Genomic DNA, 26,752 nt, shown 5'->3' with positions numbered 1-26,752 from the left:
TGTGGCAACAGGTGGAAGACCTACTGGCTGCAGAAATGGGGTGGGTGGGCACAGGATGGCTACGCGGATGCGATGCCTCTAGGGCTGGGCAAAGGGAGACGCCACACCCCCATTGCAATGAAACCCAATTGCGCTCTCAGCACGCAGGCACCAGCCCGCCACTTCTCGCCTCCCCCAGGAGAGAGCGGGAGAGAGAGCGGGAGGGAGGGAATGACTCGCGCCTGCGCAGTCAGAAGGTTTCCCTCCGAGCGTCGAGCGCACACGCGCTTACCGTTGCGTCCCTCGCTGACGCCGGCTCGTGCACTGCAGGGGGTGGCGCGAGGGTGGCCGGCGCGCGCAAAGTGGTTCAGAGCCGGGGTGGCGGTTGCTCCGTGTGTGCCTCGCGGGCGCCTCCACCCCCGCCTCAGGTGATGCTGGCGGCTGGGGCGATGATGAGGAAGAGGCTGAGGAGGGAGGTGGGGGCCTCCCGCCCCGCCGACCCCCGCCTCCCGCCCACCGGCTCGGAGCCCCGCCGACCCTGCCCCTGAGGAGGCCCCGGGCCGAGCCGGAGGCGGCGAGCCAGCGGCCCCCTCCACGACCCCTCTCCGTCCTCAATGTCTCCCCCGCCGCGGGGAGGCTGCTGCCGCCTTGGAGTCCAGCGCTCCGGCCCCCTCGCCGCCGCCGCAGCCCCCTCGCCGTCGGCCCGCAGCAGCCGCCTGGGCGCGGAAGGAGCCCGGCCTCCCCGCTGTCGCCGCGACCCGGCCGCCGCTAGCCCCTGGCGGCTGAGGAGCAGCGGAGGAGGCGGGGAGCCCCCCGGGGAAGATGAAGGCGGAAGCGGGAGACAACTCCATGATCAACCTGTCGGTGCAGCAAGTGCTGAGTCTGTGGGCGCACGGCACCGTGCTGCGGAGCCTCACCGGTAACCGGCCCAGCCCCCGCCCCCCCGGTACCCGGCGGCGGGGAGGGGCATGCAGGGTGGCTGTGCACGCTGCTCTCGCCTGAACCCGACCCGTGGGGCGGGGGTGACTCAGGGCAAAGGGCGGGACTCAAATGGGATAAGCGCGGGGATCCTGTTAAAGGCAGAGGCCCCGTAAGCGTCGGTGGGGTCCCACATCACTGGCAGAGCAGGGTGGGGAGGGGGCCTTCGCTTTTGCCTCCACTTGTGGTAAGCGAGGGCTGACAGTGAGTGGTTTCCTTCATCTCTGGGGGCTGGTCACGGGAAGGGGCCAGGTGTGATGATGAGGGCTGGCCCACACTGAGCCAGGAAAGGTTGATGAGGGGGCCCATTAAGCCCCTCCACCCTACACTTGGGCTTGCTGTCAGGGGATGAAGGGGCAGTTAAAAAGGAAAGAGGACTGCCCAATATCTCCTATTTCTGCTCCCCAAGGAAAGGGCCTGTGCAGAGACTGCTGACTGCCAGACTCATCTGGAGGAAAGTGAGCCTGGTCCAGTACTGTGGAGGTTTATTTGGGGAACTCTCTTTGCCTTAGCCCAGTACTATCTATGCTAATGAAACTGTTGCAAGGAACCCGGGGGGAGGGATGGCCTCAATAAACTCTGAACTTTCGCATCCTACTAGACTCTGCCCACTAGTTTTTCTTTAAAAAAGGAGTACCTGTGGTACCTTTGAAACTAACAAATTTTTTTGAGCATAAGCTTACGTGAGCTACAGCTCACTTCATCGGATGCATCTTAGTCTCTAAGGTGCCACAAGTACTCCTTTTCTTTTTGCAGATACAGACTAACACAGCTGCTACTCTGAAACCTAGTTTTTCTTTGACACTGAAGAGCACAGTGTCACCTGGATTGCATGGGATGTAGGGCACATCAATTGATTGTTGGTTGTGTTGATAGGCAGAAATTTTGGAGTGGTGGTGCTCTTATTGGGCAAGTATTTCCTATGTAAGTGTGATTGGACTAGGAGGGAGTGCTGAACTAAACGGGGTCTGGATTTCTGCTGTACAACATACTACATAGCATTGAGAGATTAATATTAGTAATCTGGTTTTGAAATAACTTGTCTGCTCCTCTCCCCCATCACCATGTTTTTTCCATTGATGTAGTTGTGGCTTGAGTTGCTAGATATGTGCTTTTCTTTTAAATGTTGAGGTTTTATCATAATAAGCATGCAAGGCTTGAAAAATCCACTTGCTTTTGGCAATACACCATAATGTATTGTAGGAAAATAAGAAAGTTGAATAAAGTGAGGAAGTAGAAAGAAGTCATAATAGAAGCAAGAGACAGACTTAAATTTTTTCAATGCAGCAAATTGAAACATTGACAATAAAACAAAGTATAAAATATATTTCTCTTCTCTCTATAAATCATAGGGGGTATGACTTTGGAGGGAAGGGTAACAGGATTTTCAACTTGACTAGTAGGTTTTTTTTTAGAGTACTGGACATAAAGTAAACTTTTCAAGCCTTGGAAGCCTGAATACATGTAGTAGTAGTAATAATAAAAATACACTGAATATATGCAAACATAACTATTGGAAAGTTAACTATGTTTTATTAAAATTTAAATCCTGGATTCCTAGCCGCCTTTAAGGGAAAAGGATGCCAGAGTGTGATAGATGCTTCTGTGGCATATTTCCTCTTAAAGTTTCATCATTAGTCATAGGTGGGTTTTTCTTACCTGACAAAGTAGATTTCTGTATTAATCATTCAGCATACAAAGGTTGTAGAGGGGTTGCTGTTTATCATGTGGTTTTTTTCCTCCAGTCCTCCTTGAAACCGTGCTTTCCCTCAGTTTGTTGCTGTTGGGCCCAGTGTCCACTTGATGCCCAGTGTGCATCAAGTCTGGAGGGGATTTGGAAGAAAGCTAAATAGTTATACAGCACCACCATAGCATATAGTTTCTAACTTTGAAGACTAGATACTAAAACCCCCCGAGTATATAACCAAATGTAAGTGATGCAGGATCAAGTTGATAGTCTTCCCCAAGTTTGTGTTTGGTTTTACTGTATCCACTCCATTCACTTAGTCTTTGTGAATCTGAGTTAATTGCTGAGTAGTAAGTAATGAGGGTCATCATTTATGCTTATGTGGAATTTAGTGAAAGGCTGTGTAATTTATTTTTAGAGCTGGCACTCTTTTTACTTTAATGAATAGTAAAAAATTTAAACCTGTATATTCTACCAATTGGATCTGGCAGTATTGGATCTGGCAGTTTCTAAAGGTGTGTGGAATACACTTAGTACTTAATTTACAATTGCAGTTAAAACATGTTCTGCTTTCTCTGTTGCTGACACCTATTGCTGACAGTGAGTGACTTTCGTAGCATAATATTGCATAGTTTTGAGGAATTTTGTGTTCACTCTTTATATAAACTGTGACTTGTGTGGATATACATTTAGGGACTTAAATGTTTTTTTTATTTTAAATCGTACTCAACAGCTAATGTTAGTGAGACCTATAACTGTGATTTATTGTAAAATCTATATATAAAAAGCTTATTTTATATAAACAAACCTTCCCTCAAAATATTTGACAGAGGTAGAATAAATTGCTTTAGAGTTGGGTACAGTGACTCTCCATACAGAGACAAAGGTGGATGTATGAATGAGTGGTTTGCTTGCTGACCATTACTTCACTTGTTCTCCTGCTGCATTTATGAGAATTTTTTAACTCAACTGAGTGTAAAGCATTTCATTCTACCTTTGACATGTACAGTGTGTAAGAGGAGACTTCTTGGATGGAGTGAGGAAAGACATTTTTAAAGGTATCTACAAAGAAATCTAGCCCCAGGAATGCATTCAAGAAGACCCTTACGTATTGACTTCAGGAATCAAACTGGTTTTGTCCTCAAGACGCCTGTCTTAGTTAGATGAACAGATTGGCCTTGTAATGGTTATGTTTATATAAGACTGCAAAGTTTATATAAACAAAGTGAAGGTTTGCTGAACAGTTTGACTGAACTTTTAGGCTACATTAAAATGTATTATGTTTAAAGATTACCTCTTTAGTTAAGGAAACTGCAACATTTATTTCCACTACCCCATGTAACTGTTGTATATCTTTTCTGCATGTTTTCCTGTTGTTGCATATTCCAAGGATTTAAGCTTCATGCACTTGCGTTAGTTTTGTTTTCCCCATCCCTGCACTATACCTCATTCTCTTTCTCTACATCCCTGCTTAGAGAGGGAATTTGAAAAATTCTTGCTGGAGAGTGAGTGATTACACCTTCTAAAGTCAGAGTATGTTATGTTAATCTCAACTTTAGTCTCCACAGTTTACTATGGACATTGTTTCCTTTTAAAAATGCATGATTTTTAGAATCATTGAGCACTTTGAATTCTTGACTTTTGAGAGCTGGTGTTACTTGGCTTCGCTGAAAATCAGGCCTAAAGTTTATTAGCCTTGTGCAGAAAATAGAAAACCACCTTCACTTCAAAACCTGTTGGGCACTTCGAAGAGCCCAGCTAACTGAGCAAAAATTTTGCCCTGTCAGTTGTTTAAAATAATGATAATCTAGTATGGCTTATGTTCCAGGCTCCTCTTTTTTTAGACATTATATTGTCTTTGTGTGAGGAATTTTTATCTGCCTTAATACAACATTGTGGAGTAACAGTATTATTCTTCTGGCAACAACCTATCCTACAATTATATAAAAAAGAAAGGAAAAAAAGCCACTATGTTAAAATTGCAAAGTGAAGCACTTCTACGAAATGCCAGGCTTCAGTTTGCCTGTGCAACCAGAGTTTGGCCCTCTTGAGCATATGCATTATGATTGAATACTAGTTTTCCTGCAGAAGCCTTGCCTCATTCAGTGAGTGAGTAGTCTTTAATATTCATCTGGTGTATGGCCGTGGGTTTATTTACTGCACCCTATTCAAACCCTGGACTGAATACAAAATTATGAATTTTATCCTGGGTATTTTCTAATTATCTGTTGTAGTATCTGAGTGCTTCACAAACATTAATGAATTTATCGGCACAACACACTTGTGAGACTAGGCGGTGGTATATCAACTCTACTAAGGGCATAGAAAGATGAAGGCCAAAATTGTCGAGTATCCACTAATTTTGGGTGCCCAGTTTGAGACACCTAGGACCTGTGTTTTCCCTAGGAAACTTAGCATTTTATAGCCATTTTTATAACATATTATTTGTTCAAAGCACAGTTCCGGTTGACTTCAGTTATAGTTGTGAGTGCTCACACTTGTGCAGATCTGGTCCCAGGTGTCTCATGGGCACCCAGAAAAAGAAAAACACAGCTAGGGGCCAACTGAGAACATTTTGGTTTAAGTGACTTCACTAACATCACATAGAATCTCTGTGGCAGTGGCAGGGATAGAATCTAATTCTCTAGGGTGGCTTTCAGCTTCCTTAAGCATAAGACTTTGCTTTCCTCTTCCTGCAACCCCTGCTTTATTCATTCCATACCATCTAACTTCTGCAACAAATGAGGTAGGGATTCTACAGATGACAGCCTCATTCATTACCCAACCCTAAGCTATTTCCAGAGCCCCATCTATGCTGTGCACTGAATGAGGCAGTGGTCTTGTGGAAAAAAATGTATGTGATTGTATAATAAGACTGTCATAATTCATAAGAACAAGGGGATTTCATTAGCAACCTCCTGGTATTTCCTAACTTTTGGGTGTTGGATTTTGCAGCCTTTGCATTTTTCAGTGTAGTTCTTTTTTATGTAATGTTTTAATTTTAAAGAGGTGTTTTTTTTGTTTGTTTGTTTTTTTTTAATCACAGGGAGCTATATTGAACCCAAATTGAGTCATCAGTGCGGTTTGGATCTTTTCATCCCAAGGACAGACCACTTGAGCTAACAAACTGGTAGCAGTAGCAGGCTGAATAGGTGGATCAGGCACTAGAAAGGGATGAAAGACATTTTGCCAGTGGGTTTCACAAATATTTGCTGACAACAGGAATACTGAGATTTGGGACTCCTGGTTTCAATTCTACGTCTCTCTGAGAGAAGTGTTCTTTCTAGTGATTATAGACCTTTCCCTGTTCTTTCTCCCCCCCCCCACTTTCCCCCAGCCTGTCTATTTTAAACAAACAAACAAAAACCTGACTGGATTTCAATTGGCAGTATCTTTGTGTTTTTTTCCTAAACTTCCATTACTATATTTGATCTTGAACGAATATGACCAACCAGTCAACTACAGGCAAACCAGCCAAATCAAAATTTTTGAACTTGGATACCTAAAACATAGGCAGCTACATACATCTTCCACCCCCCTGAGATACTGTGTACTGAACTTGCTGTGAGCACTCAGCATCTGTGGAAAATCAGACCAGTTACTTAGATGTGTAACTTTAGATGCTCAAGTTTGAAAGTTTTGTCTGGAGTCTGTTTTTAAAGCCTTTCAAAACAGCATATTCTTCAAGCTATTTTAAATCTTGTTAATTTCGAGTCCAAGTAGGATGCCTTCCCTGTTAGTGAGGGACTGCTTGACCTGGCCAAGGCCCTGTGGCAGATACCAGCCGCCATGCCTGCTGCAAAACAAACTGAGGAGAGGTAACAGGTACCTCTCACAGGATTTGAGTACTACTTTGGTCACCCCAATCTGGGCTCCTTAATTGTGTCTGAAGTACAAGAAAAGTCAAAATTGAGTAAGTGTGTCCCCAAGGGCAAGAACCACAAAAGGCTTTGACCTTTTGGGGTCAAAGTCATACAGTCCGCTTTCTTATAGTTGCGTGTGGCTAACTGTTAAAGTCTTACTGCTCAGTTATGACTTTCTAACACGGGACAGGGTGACTTCCTTTGTCACAAAGCTCCAGCATGACAGCAGAGAGGAAACTTTAAAGACATAGTTAAGGTAGTCAAATTAGTGGCCAAGACAACCCTACAGGCAGCAATGGATGCCTCAGACACTGCAGCCTGGTCTGTGGCCACTATGGTGACAATGTACCAAGTCTCTTGGCTTCAGGCATCTTTAGAGAAGCACAGGCCACGACTGAGGACTTGCCCTTTGAGGGCTTAGGCCTGTTCAAAGAGTTTAGAGCTCTACCTGTCCGCTCATTCAAGGACTCAGTTCAACCTTTGCTCTTTGTGGATTTACACCCCACCACCATACTGCAAGTCATATTGCCCTCAGGCCTATTCAAGACAATAGGCACTATCTTACCATCCTACGCAACCTAAATATCATACTGAGACGTGACCATGCCAGGAAGATACAGCAGAGGATGCCAGCCTTCCTCAGCAATACACCCCTCCCACAACATGTCAGCCAATTTGATGGTACCATTGGGAGCCACTTTGGACGCAGTCTAGAGAGCATCACCTTTGGAAGTTTCCTCACTTTATTCCACTGCATGTCATCTACAATGACATTTCACGTACGGACGGGAGATCACTGTCATGGCTCCCCCGTTCCATTCTTTACCTATACTGACCCTCTTTCTCCAACCATTTTCAAGGACCCTTCCCATGAGAGCTTGTTACATACAGAAGTAGCCTTGTTACTTCATCTAGAAGTCGTAATAGAAGTTCCACCAGAATTGAAGGGAAAAGTCTTCTACTCAAGGTGTTTCTTCATTCTCAAGAAGAGAGGTTTTTTGTCCTATTGTAGATCTGAGGTAGATCTGTAGATCACTATATATATGCTGATCATCAACAGCCTGCCTCCCAGAGGACAGGTTCCTGTCTCTCTGGTTGAGAAGTGACCCAAGATCAAATCCTATGGTGACAGTTCAAATGAGTCTTGGACTCATAGGTCATGGTAAAAATTCCACTTGTGGTACTGACCACTATCCTAGATCCATGCTCAGCCCATCAGTGCTATCCGTTAGGGTTCAGAGTAAGCACCTGGCACTCCAGCTAACACTACTTCAACTTTAGAGAGAGAAGAGAGAATTCTTTCTCTTCCTCTGGCTCAGATAGCAGCAGGGAGATGTCACCAACATATTCCCCAAAGTCCTAGGCCATTTTGATCGCTGTCTTTCAGAAAAGGGAGACTAGAGCACATACCTTAGGCCTAGAAGCTTAAAAGGGACATGACTCCATGGTACCTATCCCCTAGCCTCCTAGGGCATACCTATATCAGCACCCTTGGCCCTACTGGGTACCATGGGTCTTACATCCAGCCAGGAAGTCAGCATCTACAGTTTCAGCCAGAATGAGGTGCCTCTGTCCGTCAAAGTATGGGGAGCATTGCAGGTGGCCCAACCAGCAGTCCTTCCAACTGAATAGTCACAGGAGCAAGACTCTGAAGAAGAGGATCCATAGGCTGAGGAGAACAACATTTTTGCTCCCGTCTCTTTTTTGTCACATGATGAGACTTTGGTTCCCACTTTCACTAACATGCAGCCTGATGCAGACCTTTCAAGAGCTGTTCTGTTGCATGGCAGACACAAGAGTCCAGTGGAAGCTTTCTAGGGGAAATCTCATAAATTCCTTGACAAATTGCATATTACTCCTCGAGGACATCTTGTGATGTCAATAAATGAGAACATGCTTGAGCCAGCTGTCACACTGTCTGGAGTGGCTTATGACCATAAGTGCCTACCTCAGGGTAGACTCTCAAAAAGAGGGCAGTCACCCCAAACTGGTGGTATGCTCTATAATTAGAGTTCACCAAGCCAATGACAAATGTGAACTCCTGGATCGTTGTAACAGTCTCACCATGGAGTCACAGACCATTCCCTGGGCCACTCTAGTCTATATTGCCACTCAGGCAAGCTGGACTTAGTGGTAAATGTTCACTTACACCAAAAATCACGAAGTATTCAGGTTGCTTCAAGACCCAAGAGACCAATCACTTGCCCCAGATCGGTGGGTACCCTAGATCTTACACCAGAGACAACACCTATAGCCAATCCTGTAATAAAGTAACTTAAAGATTTATTAACTAGGGCTATGTCTACTCTACCGCGGTAAGTCGACCTACACTAAGCAACTCCAGCTACGTGAATAACATAGCTGTAGTCAACGTACCTTAGGTTGAGTTACCGCAAGGTCTGCACTGCAGGGTGTCGACGGGAGAAACTCTCCCTACGACTTACCTTATTCTTCTTGTCAGAGGTAGAGTACAGGGGTCTACTGGAGAGCTATCTGCTGTCGATTTGCCGGGTCTTCACTAGACCCACTAAATCGATCACCAGTGGATTGATCTCAGAACTTCGAGCCTGGCTGCAGTGTAGATGTAGCCTAGGAAAAGGAATGTTATTTACAGCTTAAAGCAAGCAAACTTATACACACAAATAAGTTGCAATCTCAATGCTAAGAATGACAGAGTTGTGGTGATCTGTCAATTCAGAATGTCTTTCAGGGCAGACCCAGGGGTAACCCTTGGGGTCTCCAGCTTCAATTAGTCTTGGCCCTGTGAGAGTTCAAACAACAAGGAGATGGAAAATGTTCCTGTGTCTTTGTTTTATTTCTTTCATTCAGCCTCCAAGTCCATAAGATGAGCTTCCTTGCATGTAGCACTTCCAAGGTGTGATATGGCCATATCACAATCCTTTATATGCGATGTTCCTTGATGGCCTATCTGATTTTGATTGCCCTTGTGGATGCATGAGGTGAGAAACGCTCTTCCCATCTGCGCTCACAAGTTTAGAGTGAACATTTTCAAAGTTACAAAGTAAAACTTCCATATTTTCTTATCATGTAATACAGACATTATAAATAAGATTAACACATGCAGCAACTTGCCAACATTCTGTAGTATACATTGTTATAAAACTAATACCTATTTTGAGCAATACTAACACACAAGTGAACTGGTCTGGTCTCCAGCTATCAGTTTGTTAGATCTTAGCTAATGCCTGCAACCTTGGCAACAGTTGGCACTAGACCTGGTAGCATCACAATAGCCAGCTTACTATGTCAGACAACAGCATCTCTGGCACCTACACCTGAGTGCCTAGAGAGGAAACATCTGTTCCTATCGGCAGGGTTTGAACAATTTTACACTCAACCTGTGCCTGGTAATGGCTCATGAAGAGGCAAAACAACAGTGACCATCGAAGACCACACCCATGTCAAGGAACCAAAAAAGCTGGGCTTGTTGGGACTAAAAAACTGCTCATCAGCCATTTTACAAATGATTGCTAATTACCATGTTTTATTAGTGAAATACAATTGCTTAAATTGGAATAGTGCTTATAAATTTTTACATAAACTTCCTCTGGAGAGTTAGGGAGAATTGTAATGTCCTGCATCTGAAGGAATGCTGGTGGTATACTCTTTCTTCAAGCTGCACTGGATAAGACACGGCAGCAAAGTCCATAGCTGTCTTGATAGCCACAAGGAGATCTTTGTTATAATCTTCTAGAATACCTAAAGAAGTCCAGGTGGCAATTGAAGACCTACCCTTTGAGCGATGTTGTATTGTTTAGTCCCAAGACTGGCAAAGCCCTATGCTCCTTAAAAGATTCTAGGGCAACATTGAGGTCTTTGTAAATGTATACATCAGCACTCAGGCGAAGGCAGATTAGGCCTCAGCACTATCAGACAACCAGGCTTCTTGCATCACAGACTGTCTGAAGCGTCCAAAAAGAGTCAGATTGCAGAGGAGAAGGCCATCGGTCTCTTCTTCTTCAGCTGCTTATGCAGCATCATTTTCAAAAAGCAGATTTGACTCCTCAGTTAGGAGCCACATAACTTCTTAAAGAATTCTCTCTTCCCTTCCCCCACCTCCTTCAATTTGAGAACAGTTTTTCATCTCATAACTATGGACTGATGGGTACAGGAGATTACAGAGGTGGGGTACTCCATTCAATTCCAGACTCTTCACACCCCACTTATCCCTTCCCCATCCATATTCAGAGACCTTTCTAACTAGAGCGCACTACAACAAGAAGTAGAATAATTTCTAAGGCTGGTCTACACTACGGTTAGGTCAACGTATGTGTCTGCACTACAATATTGCTCCCACTGCTGTAAATCACCCACTACACCAACTTAACTCTGCCTCCACAAGCAACGTAGTGCTTAGGTCTGCGTTGACCTGACTATGTTGTGTTAGCATAGACACTGCGTTGACTGTTCCAGCTGTCAGTGCCCCACACTTCAAGGTAAATCGGTGCAAACAAACGCTCCTGGTGAGGACGCATACCACTGACAGAAGGAGCTGGTGTGGACATGCCAAACCAATTTAACTACTGTGGTGGGTGTGCATCCACATAACTTAAGTCAACTTAATTTTGTAGTGTAGACTTGCCCTAAGTCTTGGAGCAGTTGAAGTCCCTCGAGATTACAGGGGAAACAGGTTTTATTCCCCTTACTTTTGAATACTTAAGAAGAAAGGGGTTTGACATTCAATTACAGACTTGCAACAGCTGAACATCTTCATCCACAGGTTCATCTTAAGAATGATCACTGTGTTCTCCATAATTCCCTCTGTGCATCCGCAGAATTGGTATTCAGGTCTTGCCCCAAAGTCATTTATCAAATGCCTGGTGGTAGTGGCAGCATACCTCAGAAAACAAGTTACCCAAGTTTTTCCTTACCTAGACAGCCTGGCTCATTTGGGAGAGATCTCCTCAGCATGTGACTTTTACCCTTTTCGGGTACTCCAGTGTTTTGCTTCCCTCTGAGTCAGTCAACAAGGAAAAGTTGGTTTTACTTCCTTCCCAAACAATAGAGTTTATAGAGGCATTACTGGACTCCACCACAGCAAAGGCTTATCTGCCTCATCTGAGATTCAACTGCATAGTAAGTCTGGTCAATCAGTTACAAGCCCAACCTCAGACATCAGTAGTTTGCCTCAGCCTCCTAGGGCATGTGGCCTCTCACACTTACATAACTCTGCGTGCCAGACTTCACCTTCAATGCTTGCAAGAGTGGCTGAAGTCTATATATCCACTCAACAGACATCTAGACATGAGAGTGCAGATCCCACTAACCCCCAAGTCCCATCATATTTAAAGTGGATTAAATTGGTGGACAGATCCTCCAGAAGTATGCAGGGGTTTACCCTTATTTCCACTATTGCCATCCAACGCACAGATGACAGACGTTTCCAGTCTAGTATGGGGGAATTCACCTTGACCATCTCCACGCTCAGGCCTTATGGTAACTGTGGTTCTTCGAGATGTTGTCCAGATATATATATTTTATGACCAGTTCTCCTTCCCTGCTACTGCAGAGTCTTTTAACACCTGGATTCTATATTGGCGAAGGAACTGAGAGGTAGTTAGGATTGCCTGGATCTTTATGCTCTTGGGTTAGGTATGAGGACACACATGGGGTGCATGTACAGACTCAGCAGGCACTGGTACCCAAAAGAATCCAAACCTGAGCACATGGGGTGCACACTTACCAAGAGCAGAACAGTTTCTTCTTCCACGACAGTGGATGCTATCAACTCTTGCACCTTATTCTGAGGGGTCATTGATATCAGTATTATATTAATACACTATCAGGAGGGTACACAATCCTGGCTGAGACTGCAGCGTGGATACCATTCAAATAGCTTGTCTCTTCATACTGAAAATTCAAGAGAAAAACCTTCTGGGAATGTTTCTTGATCATCTAGTGCTTAGGCTCTTAATTATAAATCCTCTCACTATCCAGTCCTGTTTCTTTTGTAGTTCTTTGACCATGGAATTGGAAAAAGGAAAAGTTGGCAGCCCTTATAACTGTGAAAATAACTTTCTGATTGTAAAATAATGTAGTAATATCAGGCTAAGACTGCAGCAGCAGTTTTAATGCATAGAAATGGGGATTGACTAATCATTTTCTGAAACAGAGCTGTAGACTTATGTTTTTGGCTATGCTTGTAGATAAACTGTGTTCAGCACTGGTTCAGCTGGTTGCACCATCAGCAATGGGTATATTTTACAATGTAGAAAAGGCTCTAAAAAGGCAACCTTGAATGGATTCAGTTAAAGAGAAAGCACATTTTACAGTGGGCCATAAGCAGGGCCTGTGTACTTCATGGGACACTGGATCCATACTTTGCAGGAAGGTTTCCTGATTCCTGCCATATGTACTGTTCTGTGTTATACTTTAAACATTCACTTGAGACTTTTATTGAAATTAATATAAAGTACTGTGACGGGGCAAGGTCAGATGGCTATAGAAAAGTAGTGGGAGATAGATATATTAGCTCCAGGCTATACAAATCCCTCGTACCAGGATAAGTGAAATGGCAGCTGCTCCAGGTCAGTTAAGACATCTGGGGCCAATTAAGAACTTTCCAGAAGGCAGGGAGAATGCTAGGTTGTTTGGGACAATTGCGCTGTTGGAGAGACTGAGTAGTACACACCATATCAGGCACAAGGAAGGAGGCCCGGAAGTAAGGGTGAAGTGGAGCTTGAGGAAATGAGGGCTGCTGTGGGGGAAGTAGCCCAGGGAATTGTACATGTCATGTTTCTAAAAGGTCAGCTACCATAGCTGATACTATTAGGGTCCCTGGGCTGGAGCCCGGAGTAGAGGGTGGGCATGGGCTCCCCCCCGCGCCCTTTGCCCCCTGATTAATCACTGAGACTGGGAGACAACAGAGACTGTGCATGGACGGATAACTTCTCTTCACCTCCCTCGCTGGCTTATGATGAAAATGGCTCAGTAGACTGTGACCGTTGTCTCTAGAGAGAGAAGGGTTACGTGGAGGGTCACAGTGAGCCTCTGAGGCTAGCGAAATCCGCCAGGAAACGCGGGACCCACGGGAGGCAAGGACAGAGGTTTGTCACAGTACACACAGGGAATATGCTACAATTCGTTTTTATGATTAGTACAATCAATTCAATATTAATTGATTTTTGGTTTGTTTTTTTTTTTTCACTACAATAAGTGTTATCTAGTTCTTTGGCAATCTTTTGACAGTCTTTTAAAAATACTTTATGCTACCCCTAACTTTTCACTGTTTGTTTTTAATGTATAACTACATTTTAGAAGTTGAGGGGAAGCTAGAGATTTCGGCATGCAAATAAGGGATGGATAAGCACCCATAAAGAGTCAGGAGGAGATTTGTGGGTTTGAGGCATGTAGCACTGGAGTGAATGGGAGCATTCTTAAGTGGCCTTTCTGATTTCTTAGTAGTTCTCTCATTCCCATATACCTTCAATGATTCTTACTGCTCCTTTACTTTCAAAGTAGTAGTAACATTTGTCTGACATTTAAAAGGGGGAACCTGTTTGTATTCAGTCACATGTATTACACCATTAAGAACTTCAGTTTTAGTGGTTACCCAGCTGTGACAATATAATGTCAGCATATTTTGAAGAAATAGTAGAAATTACTAGACTGACATTGTTGACTAATTGTAAATAAGCAACTAGAAATATAAAAACCATTTGTAACTTGGCTCTTTATAAACATTAGGTTTTTGACTTAGGTACAGTAGAACCTCAGAGATATGAACACCAGAGTTATGGACTTACTGGTCAACCGGACATCCTGTGGAACCAGAAGTCCTCAATCAGGCAGCAGCACAGACCAAAACAAAAAAGCAAATACTATACTGCCTCAGAGCGTTAGCACCCAGGCTCAGGGCTTCAGCCACAGGGTTTGTAGTTGCAGCTGGGGCGGGGGGCTTCTTTCTCTTGGGAGCACCGGGGCTCCGGTCCCAGTTTCAGCTTCACAAAGGATGTTGGGGCTTCAACCCCACAGGGGGCGCTGCGGCTCAGGGATTTAGCTATGAGGGGAGCACCAGTTCCAGTCCCAGCGCTACCTCTGTAGCTAAAGCCCTGAGCCTTGGCACCCCTCTCCCCAGCTGAAGCCGGAAGCAGAACCGTGGGGAGCCCTGAGCCCCAGCACCCCCCGTGGGGCGGAAGCTGGGAATGGAGCTGTGGGGCTGCAGCCCCAAGCCCCAGCACCCCTCACAGGTCTAAAGTGCTGAGCCCTGCTTCTCCCCCAGGGCAGAAGCCACAGCCACCCGGAACCCTGACACGCCACACCCCCTTTGCAGCTGCCAACCTAAACCCCCTCACCCCCCGCCATATGGCTGAAGTCCGTAAACTTTTGCTTCAGAGCTATGGAACATTTCAGAGTTCCGGCCAACCTCCATTCCTGAGGTTCCAAGGTTCTACTGTAGTAAAAATTCCGCTCCTTTGGGGTGAATTTGTTTGTCAGAACTCTTCATTTAAGTTTTTGATTAGTTAAGGTGCTAGCCTTCATCTTATTTTCCCCATTTAAATCACTAATCTTTGCATCTTTTTAAGCTTCCTTGTTAAATATTTTTGATAAGCTTGTTTGCATGTGATAGTTGAATAGTTCTACAGTAGATACTATATGTTAGCATGAAAGTACAATGAAATTTGGTTTTAGAAACAACTTGAGGGAAACACGTTGCTTCAGAGGTGCTCTTCTGATGAAGGTGGACCCAAATTTTACTTGGAATTTTTGGATATGCTTGGGGGTGTTTCTTTAAGATGTTTGGCCTAATAGGTACAGTGTCTTGAGCACATACCACTATTTTCAGATTGATTTCTTCTGAAGATGGAAATCAATGTTTGTCTTATAAAATACAGTATTTCTAAACGGCTTGCTTTATAATACATCAGAATATTAACTTTTATTTGACTGCTTTCTTTTCAGAGATGTGGTACTGGGTTTTCCTATGGGCTCTCTTCTCCTCTCTCTTTGTCCATGGTGCTGTGGGAGTGTTAATGTTTGTGATGCTGCAGAGGCATAGGCAGGGGAGACTAATCTCTGTCATTGTGGTCAGCATTGGATTTCTGGGTTCTGTATCTGGAGCAATGATAACCAGTAAGTCTATTTTGTTTTTACATATAGTTTTACATCTTATTTTTAAAAGAACGTTATTTCTTAGCTATTCTGATAACTGTTCGTACAAATTTGTTACCTTAATCATGTAGTTTTTCCTATGAGAATGTCAACTTGGTTGCTCCTTCTCCTGTGTGAAGATAAAGGCAGTACAGAACTGTCAGAGGAGCAGAGGACTCTTCAAATCTCTGTGTCCTCATATTTGCAAAACGAGGGGAGACCTCTGTTCTGGAAAGGGTGTAATTCCATTCTTCTTTACTGAGACTGGAAGCGACAGCTCTCCAGTCTCCTGGGGTTCTGTGATAAGTGTTTCTAGTTATTGGAAGGAAATCATGTATTCTTAGACTTTGTCTATGCTGCCAATTGAATGACACAACTTTTGTTGTTCACAGGTGCTTAAAAAGCCCCCCTTTTCCCCCGCGAAAGACACAAGTTTTGTGGCAGCAAGTGGTAGTGTAAACAACACAAACCCCACTCATGGGGAGTGGAAGTATTTTGTTGGCAAAAGTGCTGACAGACAGCATTTACACTGACAGACTTTTAGCGTCACGGCCTTGTTGCTAAAAGCTGTGTAGTGTAGACAAAACCTTAGTCTCACAATGGTTTCCTCTGTATTTGGCTTGCCACAGTGACTCTGCTGGTCTTGTCCCACTACCTGGTGGTTAGGCCACCAATAACCTCAATGTCTTGGATCCCCGCTTTGAACCAACTTATGCTCTGACAGGAAACAATTGTCCTGAAGGAGTTAGACCTCTGAGCAATCAGATGCAGACTAGACAGACGGGCACTTTTCTGATAACGTGGGAAATCCTCTCTTCGAAAGAAAAAACCTCTCCACTCACTCATCGCTCAATCCTTGGACCCAAATGAGGAACTAAGGCCTTGTTTTGTCTATGTGAGAATTGCATGGATATAACTAAAGCAGTTCAGAAATGATTTAGTTAAATTGGAGCAATCCCTTTTAAGTGAACCTCCTATTTTGTTTTGACTGCATTATTCATTTAGCTTAAGCCAATTACTCACCAACTTAAGCTAAATCAAAAAGGTTCTCTAAGCAAAATAAGAGTCTACACAAGAAGGTTGCACCAACTTGACTAAATCTGTTTCTAAACTGATTTAGTTATATGGGTATGACTTATCATGCAGACAAAGCCTAAGAGTTGGAGTAAAGCCCAAAAAAGCAAAGTGGCAGAAACTTGTATTTCATTCATTAAAACAATGCCCATATACGGAATTTTCCCACACTAAAGTGAATTGGTTGAACAGAACCACAGTAGACTACAGGAGTAATTTCAACCAAGGAGTCATTAGTACCATCAGTGGGATGAGCTAAGTTAGATCTAGATCTCTTTGCAAACTGGATAAACTGAAATCTAAAGGTTCTTGTTAAGGTGTAGGGACCATAAAACCTAGGCCATTGACTCCCTACTTCAGCTATAGGCAAAATGTCATCCCTATTCCTTTTTGTCCCATTCCACTCCCTCCAAGGATTGGTCAGGAAATCAGGTGAGAGAACAAGAGTATGTTTCTGGCTTTATCACATTCCCTGGTACTCTGTAACAGCTTCAGCAACAGTTTTGTTCTTAAAAAGAAAAGGAGTACTTGTGGCACCTTAGAGACTAACAAATTTATTTGAGCATAAGCTTTCGTGAGCTACAGCTCACTTCATCGGATGCATACAGTGGAAAATATAGTGGGGAGATTTTATATACACAGAGAACATGAAACAATGGGTATTACCATACAGACTGTAAGGAGAGGTGAGCTATTACCAGCAGGAGAGTGGGGGGAAGGAGGGGAGAACCTTTTGTTGTGATAATCAAGGTGGGCCATTTCCTGCACTTCACAAGAACAACTGTAAAAGTACAAGCCTTTTAAATAGGGCTGTCAATTAACTGCAGTTAACTCAAGAGATTAACTCAAAACAAATTAACTCAATTAAAAAAATTAATTGCAATTAATCCAGATTTAATTGCCCTGTTAATAATAGCACTTTAAATTTATCATAAATAGTTTTGGATGTTTTTCTACATTTTCAAATATATTGGTTTCAATTACAACAGAGAATACCAAGTGTACAGTGCTCACTTCGTATTATTTTTAACTACAAATATTTGCACTGAAAAAAAGATAAACAAAAGAAATAGTATTTTTCAGTTCACCTCATACAAGTACTGTAGTGCAAACTCTTTATCGTGAAAGTGCAATTTACAAATGTAGAATTATTTTTTTTACATAACTGCACTCAAAAACAAAACAATGTAAAACTTTAGAGCCTACAAGTCCACTCAGTCCTACTTGTTTAGCCAATCGCTAAAGTTTGTTTACACTTACAGCAGATAATGCTGCCCACTTCTTATTTACCATGTCACCTGAAAGTGATAAAAGACATTCACATGGCACTTTTGAAGCTGGCATTGCAAGGAATTTATGTGCCAGATATGCTAAACATTTGCATGCTCCATCATGTTTCAGCACTTAGATTGGACTATCTGTTTATCTTTTTTACGGTGCAAATAGTTATAATAAAAATATTAAAGTGAGCACTCTACACTTTGTATTCTGCATGGTAATTGAAATCAATATATTTGAAAACGTAGAAAAACATCCAAAAATATTTATAAGAAATTTAAATTGGTATTCTGTTGTTGAACAGTGCGATTTAAAATTGTGATCAATAGCAATTAATTTTTTAATCGTTTCACAGCCCTACTTTTAAAACATTCTCTTTCCCCAGGATACTCCCTGTCTCAGGCAAGAATGGGGTGTTTCAGGATGACCCTCTAACTTTGCTGTCCAGTAAAAGCAAAAAAATAAAGTCTCACAAACTATACACACTCTGTCTATACACTGGCAGTGATTCCTGATAGATGTCTGCCACCCCATTCAGAAAGTTACTAGTTACCATAATTATTCCAAGCCTTTAGATATCTGTGCCTTAAAGGGTATTTTCATTGCAGTTTACTTCCCAATCCAGAATTGCCTTTTTTTTTTTTTTTTTTTTAGAATGATCTAGATGGCTCTTACTGTGGGTCACACTTACGTAAGGTGTTTTTTAATGTACTGCGATAGTTGAAGCTGGAGAGAGATGGTACTTGGGTTGGAATTTAAAGACATTCTGTTTTTTTATTGGAACTGGTTCACTTCCTTTATGCATAAAAGGAGGAGCAACCCAGTTGTTTGTCTGGGAGTTCTGTCTCGTGGAAAAAATTTATAACAAGTAGGCAAAATTTGTTTTTGTGTAAATAATGCACATTGCCATGTTTTTTGAATGTGCTGTACTCCTCAGTCTTTCAGTGCATCATTTCCAAGGGCTGGCTTAGAACACTGCATCACTAGCTGCTAATCAAGATACTAGAGGAGCAAAATAATTTTATTAGCAGGTATTGTCTGTTTTGGCAAGTGGCAGAGAACACTGCTGCTTAACCTGCACAGCAGGCTGTAGTAAACTTGTTAAGATCAGCTATGGCCATGAAATGATTTTTTCCCCCTTCTTAATAGTTTACTGCATTGCAAATTGTGATGTGAATTGAGGTATTCCATCCTTTTCCTGTTTAGTATTGTACTTCAGCTAGGTTAAGTTTAAAGTAATTATTTCCACGTGACAAGACCAACTTGAGTTTCCATTTTACATTTCACATCTCCTGCCTCTGTTGTGTTTTTGGGAAATGCAGAATAGCTTATTTAAATAAAGAAATTGTAATTTGACAAATGGGAAATCCTGTCCCACTAATTCGCAGGAAGTCCAGAATCTCTGCCAGGAGAAGGAATATTTGTTAAATGCACTACAACTAAATGTTGACAGAGCATGCAAGTTGTCTAATGGAATTTAATGTTTGTAGACAAGAAGCTGTAAGATATTGATTAAACAACATTGGACAATGTCATGCATATCTCTTTTCTTCTTGCCACAATGTTCTAAATGCAGGAATTTTTGATACATATATTCCTCAGATGTTGTTTTCTCTCTTCCTTCCCCTACTTATTTGCTGCTTACTTTTCTGTTTATTATGTTGGCAGACTTCAACCAGTGTGTGTTTTGGCTCCATTCCAATTTTCCTGTGTTTATAAAATGCAAATACTGGACACACCCTAATTTGAATTTGACAAGAATAGATTAACCTCTCAAACTTTGGTAGTTTGAGAGACTTGTAACAGCAATGACTTTTTTTCACCTAAATATTGCAAGCCTTTCAAGAGCTCTTCAATCTCTGTCCCAGCTATTAAGACACTAGAATTTGAGACCATTTTTTAGGAATGCTGTTTGTTAAAACCAAGCAGCTGGATTTCATTTTGGGGTGCATTCACCAACAGAAATGCTCTCAAATGCAGGAAGAAGGGCTCTGTCTAAAGAATCTGTTTGATTTTGACAGTGAATAGGCAAGAAACATTTAGGAAAGATTTCAGAGTAACAGCCGTGTTAGTCTGTATTCGCAAAAAGAAAAGGAGGACTTGTGGCACCTTAGAGACTAACCAATTTATTTGAGCATGAGCTTTCGTGAGCTACAGCTCACTTCATCGGATGCATACCGCGGAAACTGCAGCAGACTTTATATATACACAGAGAATATGAAACAATACCTCCTCCCACCCCACTGTCCTGCTGGTAATAGCTTATCTAAAGTGAGCATCAGGTTAGGCCATTTCCAGCACAAATCCAGGTTTTGGCCTAACCTGATGCTCACTTTAGATAAGCTATTACCAGCAGGACAGTGGGGTGGGAGGAGGTATTGTTTCATATTCTCTGTGTATATATAAAGTCTGCTGCAGTTTCCGCGGTATGCATCCGATGAAGTGAGCTGTAGCTCACGAAAGCTCATGCTCAAATAAATTGGTTAGTCTCTAAGGTGCCACAAGTCCTCCTTTTCTTTTTGCGAATACAGACTAACACGGCTGTTACTCTGAAACCTATAATTAGACATGTTGAGCCTGATATACTTACTGAAAATCAGTTCAAAGTAGTGTTTTTCCTTAAAGTTAATATTCCTTGCTTCTGTTTACTTTGGCACACCATCCCATGATACATTGACCCTACAAAGGGCTCTTTTCATGTTTCAACTAAACCTGTCTTCATTAATGTCAAATAGTGTCCATATGTTCTCCCTACATTCTGGAGCCTGAATAGGCTGTTTCTTTTCCTTGTGATCTTTAAGTACTGAACTGTAATAAAGCGGCATGTACATTTTCCATACTAAATGTGTACCATTCCACCAACCTTTTATTCCTTTAAGAAACTTCTTCTAATGCTGAAATAGGATGTGTTGCCCTCCATATGTTTTCTGAAGGCATGAAAAAGAAGGTGCACTGAAAATGGATTACTGTGATCCAGATCATGCTAGCACATGGGATAGCAAATAGAAAAATTAGTTGCTCTTAACAGAACTGTTGCAGGCTCTTACATTCTTCTACTGACAGACTGCAAAGGTACACTAAGCAGGACTGAGTTTCATTGTAACGGAAACATCTAGCATTATTTTGGAAGGCAAAGATTAAATGTTATACAGCAAAACCTAATGTTCCTGGTTCATAGCTTCATCACGGGTATAGCAGTGCATGTTATTCCCAACTGTTGTTCACTGCTAATAATGTCACTTTTACTCATATTACATCACTCGTGAATAAGACTGCATGATTTTATTCTTTGATCTTGATTTGTGAAATCTCACATACTGCATGTGTGATGTGATATTTAGCATGAGGATGCTAGTGGGAAGGAGTTATTAGTAGCAGTCTGGTTAATTTACAGTATGGTATTCTATTTTTTTAGTTTACCAAGAACCTATCCTGGCCTCTTGGTGCTATACAGACTTTTGATGAAAGCCCACATGCAGAAGTGCAAGAAAAATTATTTCCTCGCTGTTAAACATTATATAGAACATTATATTGATATTCTTTTTCATATAGTCTGCAGAGTGATATTGCAATATTTACTAGTATTATGTTTTTTTATCTACCTCTAATACAACTCTTAAAGATTTTAGCACTGGTAAGTCAGAATGATACTGACTTGCTATGATGAAATTGAGTTTTAGTCTCACTAAAAAATAGTTTATGGGGAGGGGAACCCAGTTGAAATGTAGAACATTGTTGGGTGATATAAATATTTTACTGTATCTGAGCTTTGCAAAATTCAAATGTTTTTGATGGAGTGCGTAAACTATTATTTTCTTCATTATAAGCATTGTTATAAGGGGATACAAGTAGACTGTATCAGCTGGTAAATTTTCTTGGCAATTTTGCAAGGCTTCTTTACACAAAGATAAATAGTGTGAAAATGTCTGAGGAAACTGCAAAACTTAACAAATTACAAAAATAAATACATAAAATGTATAAGTATTTGTTTGAAAGTTAGGAACATTTGTATACATGTGTGTAATTTCCTAGGTTTTTAAAAACTGCACTTCAGCTGGGAAACTATACTTAATGCCTATCATGACAGTGAGAGAAGTAAAGCAAATTGGTGTTAATAATTCTGCAGTAATAGTTTGATAACAGGTTTGCTAATAGAATATGTTGAGACCTGATATTAATCATCATAAGCCTCCGCTTTGACCTTTTGTTTGTGTAATAATTTCACATGTTTTTTCTTGTGATTGTAGGTGCAGCAGTAGCTGGAATTTACAGAGTAGCAGGGAAGAACATGGCTCCTTTGGAAGCACTGGTATTTGGAGTTGGACAGACAGTACTGACATTGATTATCTCATTTTCAAGGATTCTTGCTACACTTTGAGACTTCTGTGAAAACAGTCAGTTGATATAAGGAAACCTGTTGTCTGCAGAGAAGTTTCCTGAAAGTGGCTTCAGTGGCTGGTGGACATGGATTAGTGCAACAGGAAGAATATGGGACCTGAACTTCAAATCTAGAAGTTCAGTCAAGTGGGAAAGGACTGCCCTCTAGTGTCCACACTGTTTTACTACTGCTCTGCACCTTATGTGCCTCAGTCACAGGAAAGGTGCAATTAATGTATGTGAAGTTGTGAGATAAAGCACCTTGAAGAGCTGCCAATCAGGTTAACACTTGATGATGAGATCATTGTTCTTAACAGTGTTGAAATACAGGGACATTTCTGAAGAATCGGTACATGTGCCAAACTTGAAGTTTAATTTTTTAACTATTGATAGTGTGAACATTTGAAATTGTAGTAATAGAGGAGTGCTGTGAATATATTCCACATTAATTCAGGTAAACTAGTAAGGTACTTGCATTTGTTTAACTCAATCCTACTCAATGCTGAGTGTTACCCCATTCAGCATATGAAGTAACTACTTGTTTTTTGAACTGTACATGAGTATTACTGGGATATAGGACTGCAGCAGCTCTGTTCATAAAATTCATGTGGTTAGCACTATATGTAGGAGGTCTTTAGTGAAGCAATTCTGTGAGGTTCACCACCTATAGAAAACAGATTTTAATGGTTTTATTTCTACATACTTGGTATTTTATCAATCCAAAAATCATCAAGCAGACTGTGAGTAGGGCAAACTAAGTACAATCTATTATGTATATTTACAAATGAAATTTAAATTATTCCTTTACTCATAAATTTTGTTTGAAATGTAGTTATTCATTAACCCTTCTGAAAAAGGTACTTGTGTTTATCTTCAAAGAAAGAAGTTGTTTCCAGTGTGATGTCAGAGAAGTTACTTGTTGCAATTAAATCTTCTTTTTAATGATATTTAAAAAACAGAACCAGTCTTTAATTCTGAAACATCTAATGTTTAAAACATGGTCTAATCTAGGCTTTGAAAGAGAATTAAAAAAACAAGTAAAGAAACAACAAAGAAAAAATTGAAAGGGATTTTAAGAAATATTTTATGTTTGGTACATGATTGTTCCAGTATTCTGCTGAACAAAAATGGTAAATTTAATGTTAAGATCCGGTCTATCAGTATCAAAACTGGAACAATAGTGTGATGCATGAACTTCCTCATTTCTGAACACATTTTATCCTATGTGGAGTTTTCAGATATTTAGCTTTCAGTAGACTTGTGTTCTTTCTACTTTAAAAGGAACAGTGGTAATATGCATGTAAAATGCACATATAAAATGGTTCAAAGTGAATAGAAATTTTAAAATATTACAGGAGTGCAGAATTCAGAAGGGCAAGAAGGTCTGTGTGAGGAAAGAGGGAATCATTCATATCCTGCTTCAGTGGAGTACTTTACAACAGTTGAATAAATGTGTGCATAGAGAGGGAGGGCTTATGCACCAAAGGTGTTGCTGTCATGATGTCCAAGATTATTCCAGGCCTGTTGAAACAGTAGTATTTGCAGCACTATCAAAAGGACACTGTCACAATGGTTACTTAAAAATCACTTTGCTCACTGCTTCAAAATACAATAAATTAAAATCTGATTTTACCATTTTTCCTCCATAAACATTAGTTTATCAGTTATTATTTGTAATTGGTAGGCTGCTGATATCTGTAGATAATTATTTAAATTTTTCTCAATAACTTAATTTATGAAAAATAATTGATTGCAGATAGTCAAGTCACTGACGTAAAAAAAAAACTTAGTATAAATAAAATAACTGAAGTTATGTTCTTTCTAATTTAATGTGCCTTGGAGAGAGAGATTTTAGGGGAAGGAATTTAAATAATTTTACTGTCCTCTTACTGCTTGTTCTCTTGTTGCTTTTACTAACAGATTTGGTTATCTGATGCAATGGTATAATCAACAGAAGTACTGGGAGGAGTAATGAATTCTTATGACGTGACAAACTATGGAACCACGTTTTGTCTGGATCTAAAAATTCCTTTCCTAAAACATAGTCTTCGGTAACTTGAATAATTTCAAGACTTCTTAACTTTCACTAGAAAGCTGCATCTTAGACTTCAGATTTTTTTGCACATCTAAGTCACTTGCTGTTCTATTCATAACGTTGTTTTATGACAATTTAACATCTTCAGTCTCACCGTATTAAGCCAATGACTACAAAAGACGCCATTACTAAGTTCAGAAGTTTGAATGAAAATTAAAATTTCATTGAATGGTAAACTGTGCTTTTCACCTCAATTGAGGTGCCAGTGAAGTGTTTGCTAATGTGTGCCACCTTATGATATAGGTCAGCATTTTTCAGAGGAGGAAACCTCTGCAATATGAGGACCAGCTGTTGAATGATCTTTAGCTCAAGCATGTATTAGGTTTAAAAAATATATACGTTGCATACAGAATTGTCACTCTCTCTCTAAAATATGGTCTGAGTTGCTTAGTTGTCTATGTGTACTATATGGTATTAATGTTTAGCAACAGTAGGCAGTCAATGTCCAAGTGGCTCACCAAATGTCAGTAGGACAAAACTATCAACTCTGAGGAAGAATTCTTAACTGCTTTCCTTTATGGGGGAGATATGAGGATAACTAGCTTGTCACAAAGTACAGTATTAACTTATTGCCTTTCCACATTAAAATACAGTATTTGAATGAACAAGCAGTTACCAGTGGTGAAAACATCTTCAGTAGCCTTATGCCTTTGAAAGAAATAGATCAGTTTCAGCACTGACGTTTTATTCCATTGACTGCTTTTGGGAGTTAGATGGCTGTTACACTCTTGGGCCCTTATTATAAAAAATGGTAATAGTCTAAATGTATACACGTAATAACCGGGAATGGTCTTTTTATAATCCATTTTGTGAAAAATATATTTTAGAATTTACGCACGCTAGTAATTCACACAACATCTCAGAGTAAATTTCTTGGGACAGTGTTATTTCTTTTATTGTAATAGTACTGTGCAGTATTTCAAGACAAAGGCATCTTTTATATGAATGGCCCTAAATGGATACGCTTGATGGTTATTATTCACTACAGTAGTGTAGAAGTGCAATATATCTACACAATTCTGGTCTTTGGAAAAATGGCAGTGTGGTAATTGATGTGAAGAAACTTCAACCACTTGTAACTTTAAGATAGAAGCTCTTTTGGTTTTTCAAGATTTAAATACCAGCTATATTTGATTATTAGCTATGCATCACTATAAAAAAAGAAGAATTCTGTTTTCAGATAGCTAGAACAGCTGCATTATATGAAGAAAATATTTCAGATCTTTTTAATTTTTGGTGATAATCTTCTTATGTTTGTTGAACTGATCTCTATGTACCATGGTTAGCAATGTAATTCTGGGCATACTCCTCAGTTGTTTACAGCAACAAATGACAGTAGTTAAACCAGTTTTAATGTACGAACACAGGGACCAAAGAGTGATTTATACTTCTGTCTTTATCTGTAATGTTACATAGCAGTATAAATATATTTCTAATGTTCATTGAATTGTGATTGTTTTAATCTAAGGGAAATAATGATTCTTTTAGTTTTGCACTTTGCCATTCATTTGTTCTGTTTTTTTGTTTTAGTATGATCAGTTGATTTTTATTTTAATTACATGTCTTTTTTGTTGTACATAGTACCATCTAGTAAATAGCTTTTTGTGTAATAACTGTTTAGAAAATCTGTCCTTATGTTTGTAAACTGTTCTTTTTCACTTGCATGTGTGTTTTGACATTTCATTCACTGAGCATATTTTAATATGCCTTTAATGATGCAATATTACGTTTTAATGTATTAATGTATTAGCTTTATGGCGCTGTACATGGTCATCCAAAGTAGTTCATGTATAATCACACCCCATAGCAAGATGATCAGGAAAAAGACTTGAAGAAGTTTTGCTCTTGAGATGTGGTAGTATTCTGGGTTGTAATTAAGGATGGGTGAATCTCACTTTAGGTAAAATAAATGGACCAAATTGCACCATAACTCAGAAAATGATACACTCACTCACTCTATCGGGTTTTGTTCAATTGCTGTGCTCACTTTGGAAGTGGAAATAAAGAGAACCTGTTATGGTATTTTTGTCATGGCCAAAATTAGGAAGTCAATTGTTACAATGAGGCTTGCAGCCTGAATTTTTCAGACCAAGGTACTTGAGGTAAGCAGAAATCTCAGTGTGCTTATCCAAACTACAGTGGTATTGTGTGTGTGATAACTAGTAAGAGTTGTGAGGCACTGGGTGTTTTCTATGCATTAATGATCTAACCAGCCATTAAACCCCAGCTAATCTCTTCGGCCTTTATTGTAGCTGTTAAATACATGTAAATATTTTGTTTAAACTGCTGCATCTTTAGAGTAGTTGTTTT

The 26,752-nt window shown here is 40.7% G+C and overlaps 1 protein-coding gene across 2 annotated transcripts; it reads left to right on the top strand.

The window, feature by feature from the left end:
- Positions 1–454: 454 nt before the first annotated feature.
- Positions 455–26,464, top strand: TMEM170B (transmembrane protein 170B). Of its 2 annotated transcripts, XR_013345199.1 has the most exons (4): positions 455–898; positions 15,430–15,600; positions 22,218–22,801; positions 24,268–26,464. XR_013345199.1 is itself a non-coding variant. In XM_077810645.1 (3 exons), exons 1-3 carry the CDS (start codon positions 802–804, stop codon positions 22,346–22,348), a joined length of 399 nt encoding a protein of 132 aa, XP_077666771.1. In that variant the 5' UTR covers positions 455–801; the 3' UTR covers positions 22,349–26,464. The 2 variants fall into 2 exon arrangements, 1 of the variants encoding a protein (XP_077666771.1); XM_077810645.1 differs by having other exon boundaries at positions 22,218–26,464.
- The last annotated feature ends 288 nt before the right edge of the window (positions 26,465–26,752 follow it).

The sequence above is a fragment of the Eretmochelys imbricata genome, chromosome 2 (assembly GCF_965152235.1).
Source record: "Eretmochelys imbricata isolate rEreImb1 chromosome 2, rEreImb1.hap1, whole genome shotgun sequence".
Classification (NCBI taxonomy): domain Eukaryota; kingdom Metazoa; phylum Chordata; order Testudines; family Cheloniidae; genus Eretmochelys; species Eretmochelys imbricata.
This window is presented reverse-complemented; position numbering and strand designations above follow the sequence as displayed.

What these genes read in the sequence shown, in the direction of transcription:
- TMEM170B (XM_077810645.1), top strand. Translation starts at nt 802, where the DNA reads ATGAAGGCGGAAGCGGGAGACAACTCCATGATCAACCTGTCGGTGCAG. An exon ending in CGTGCTGCGGAGCCTCACCG is followed by an intron (nt 899 to 15,429) that starts GTAACCGGCCCA and finishes CTTTCTTTTCAG; the next exon opens with AGATGTGGTACTGGGTTTTC. An exon ending in ATCTGGAGCAATGATAACCA is followed by an intron (nt 15,601 to 22,217) that starts GTAAGTCTATTT and finishes TTGTGATTGTAG; the next exon opens with GTGCAGCAGTAGCTGGAATT.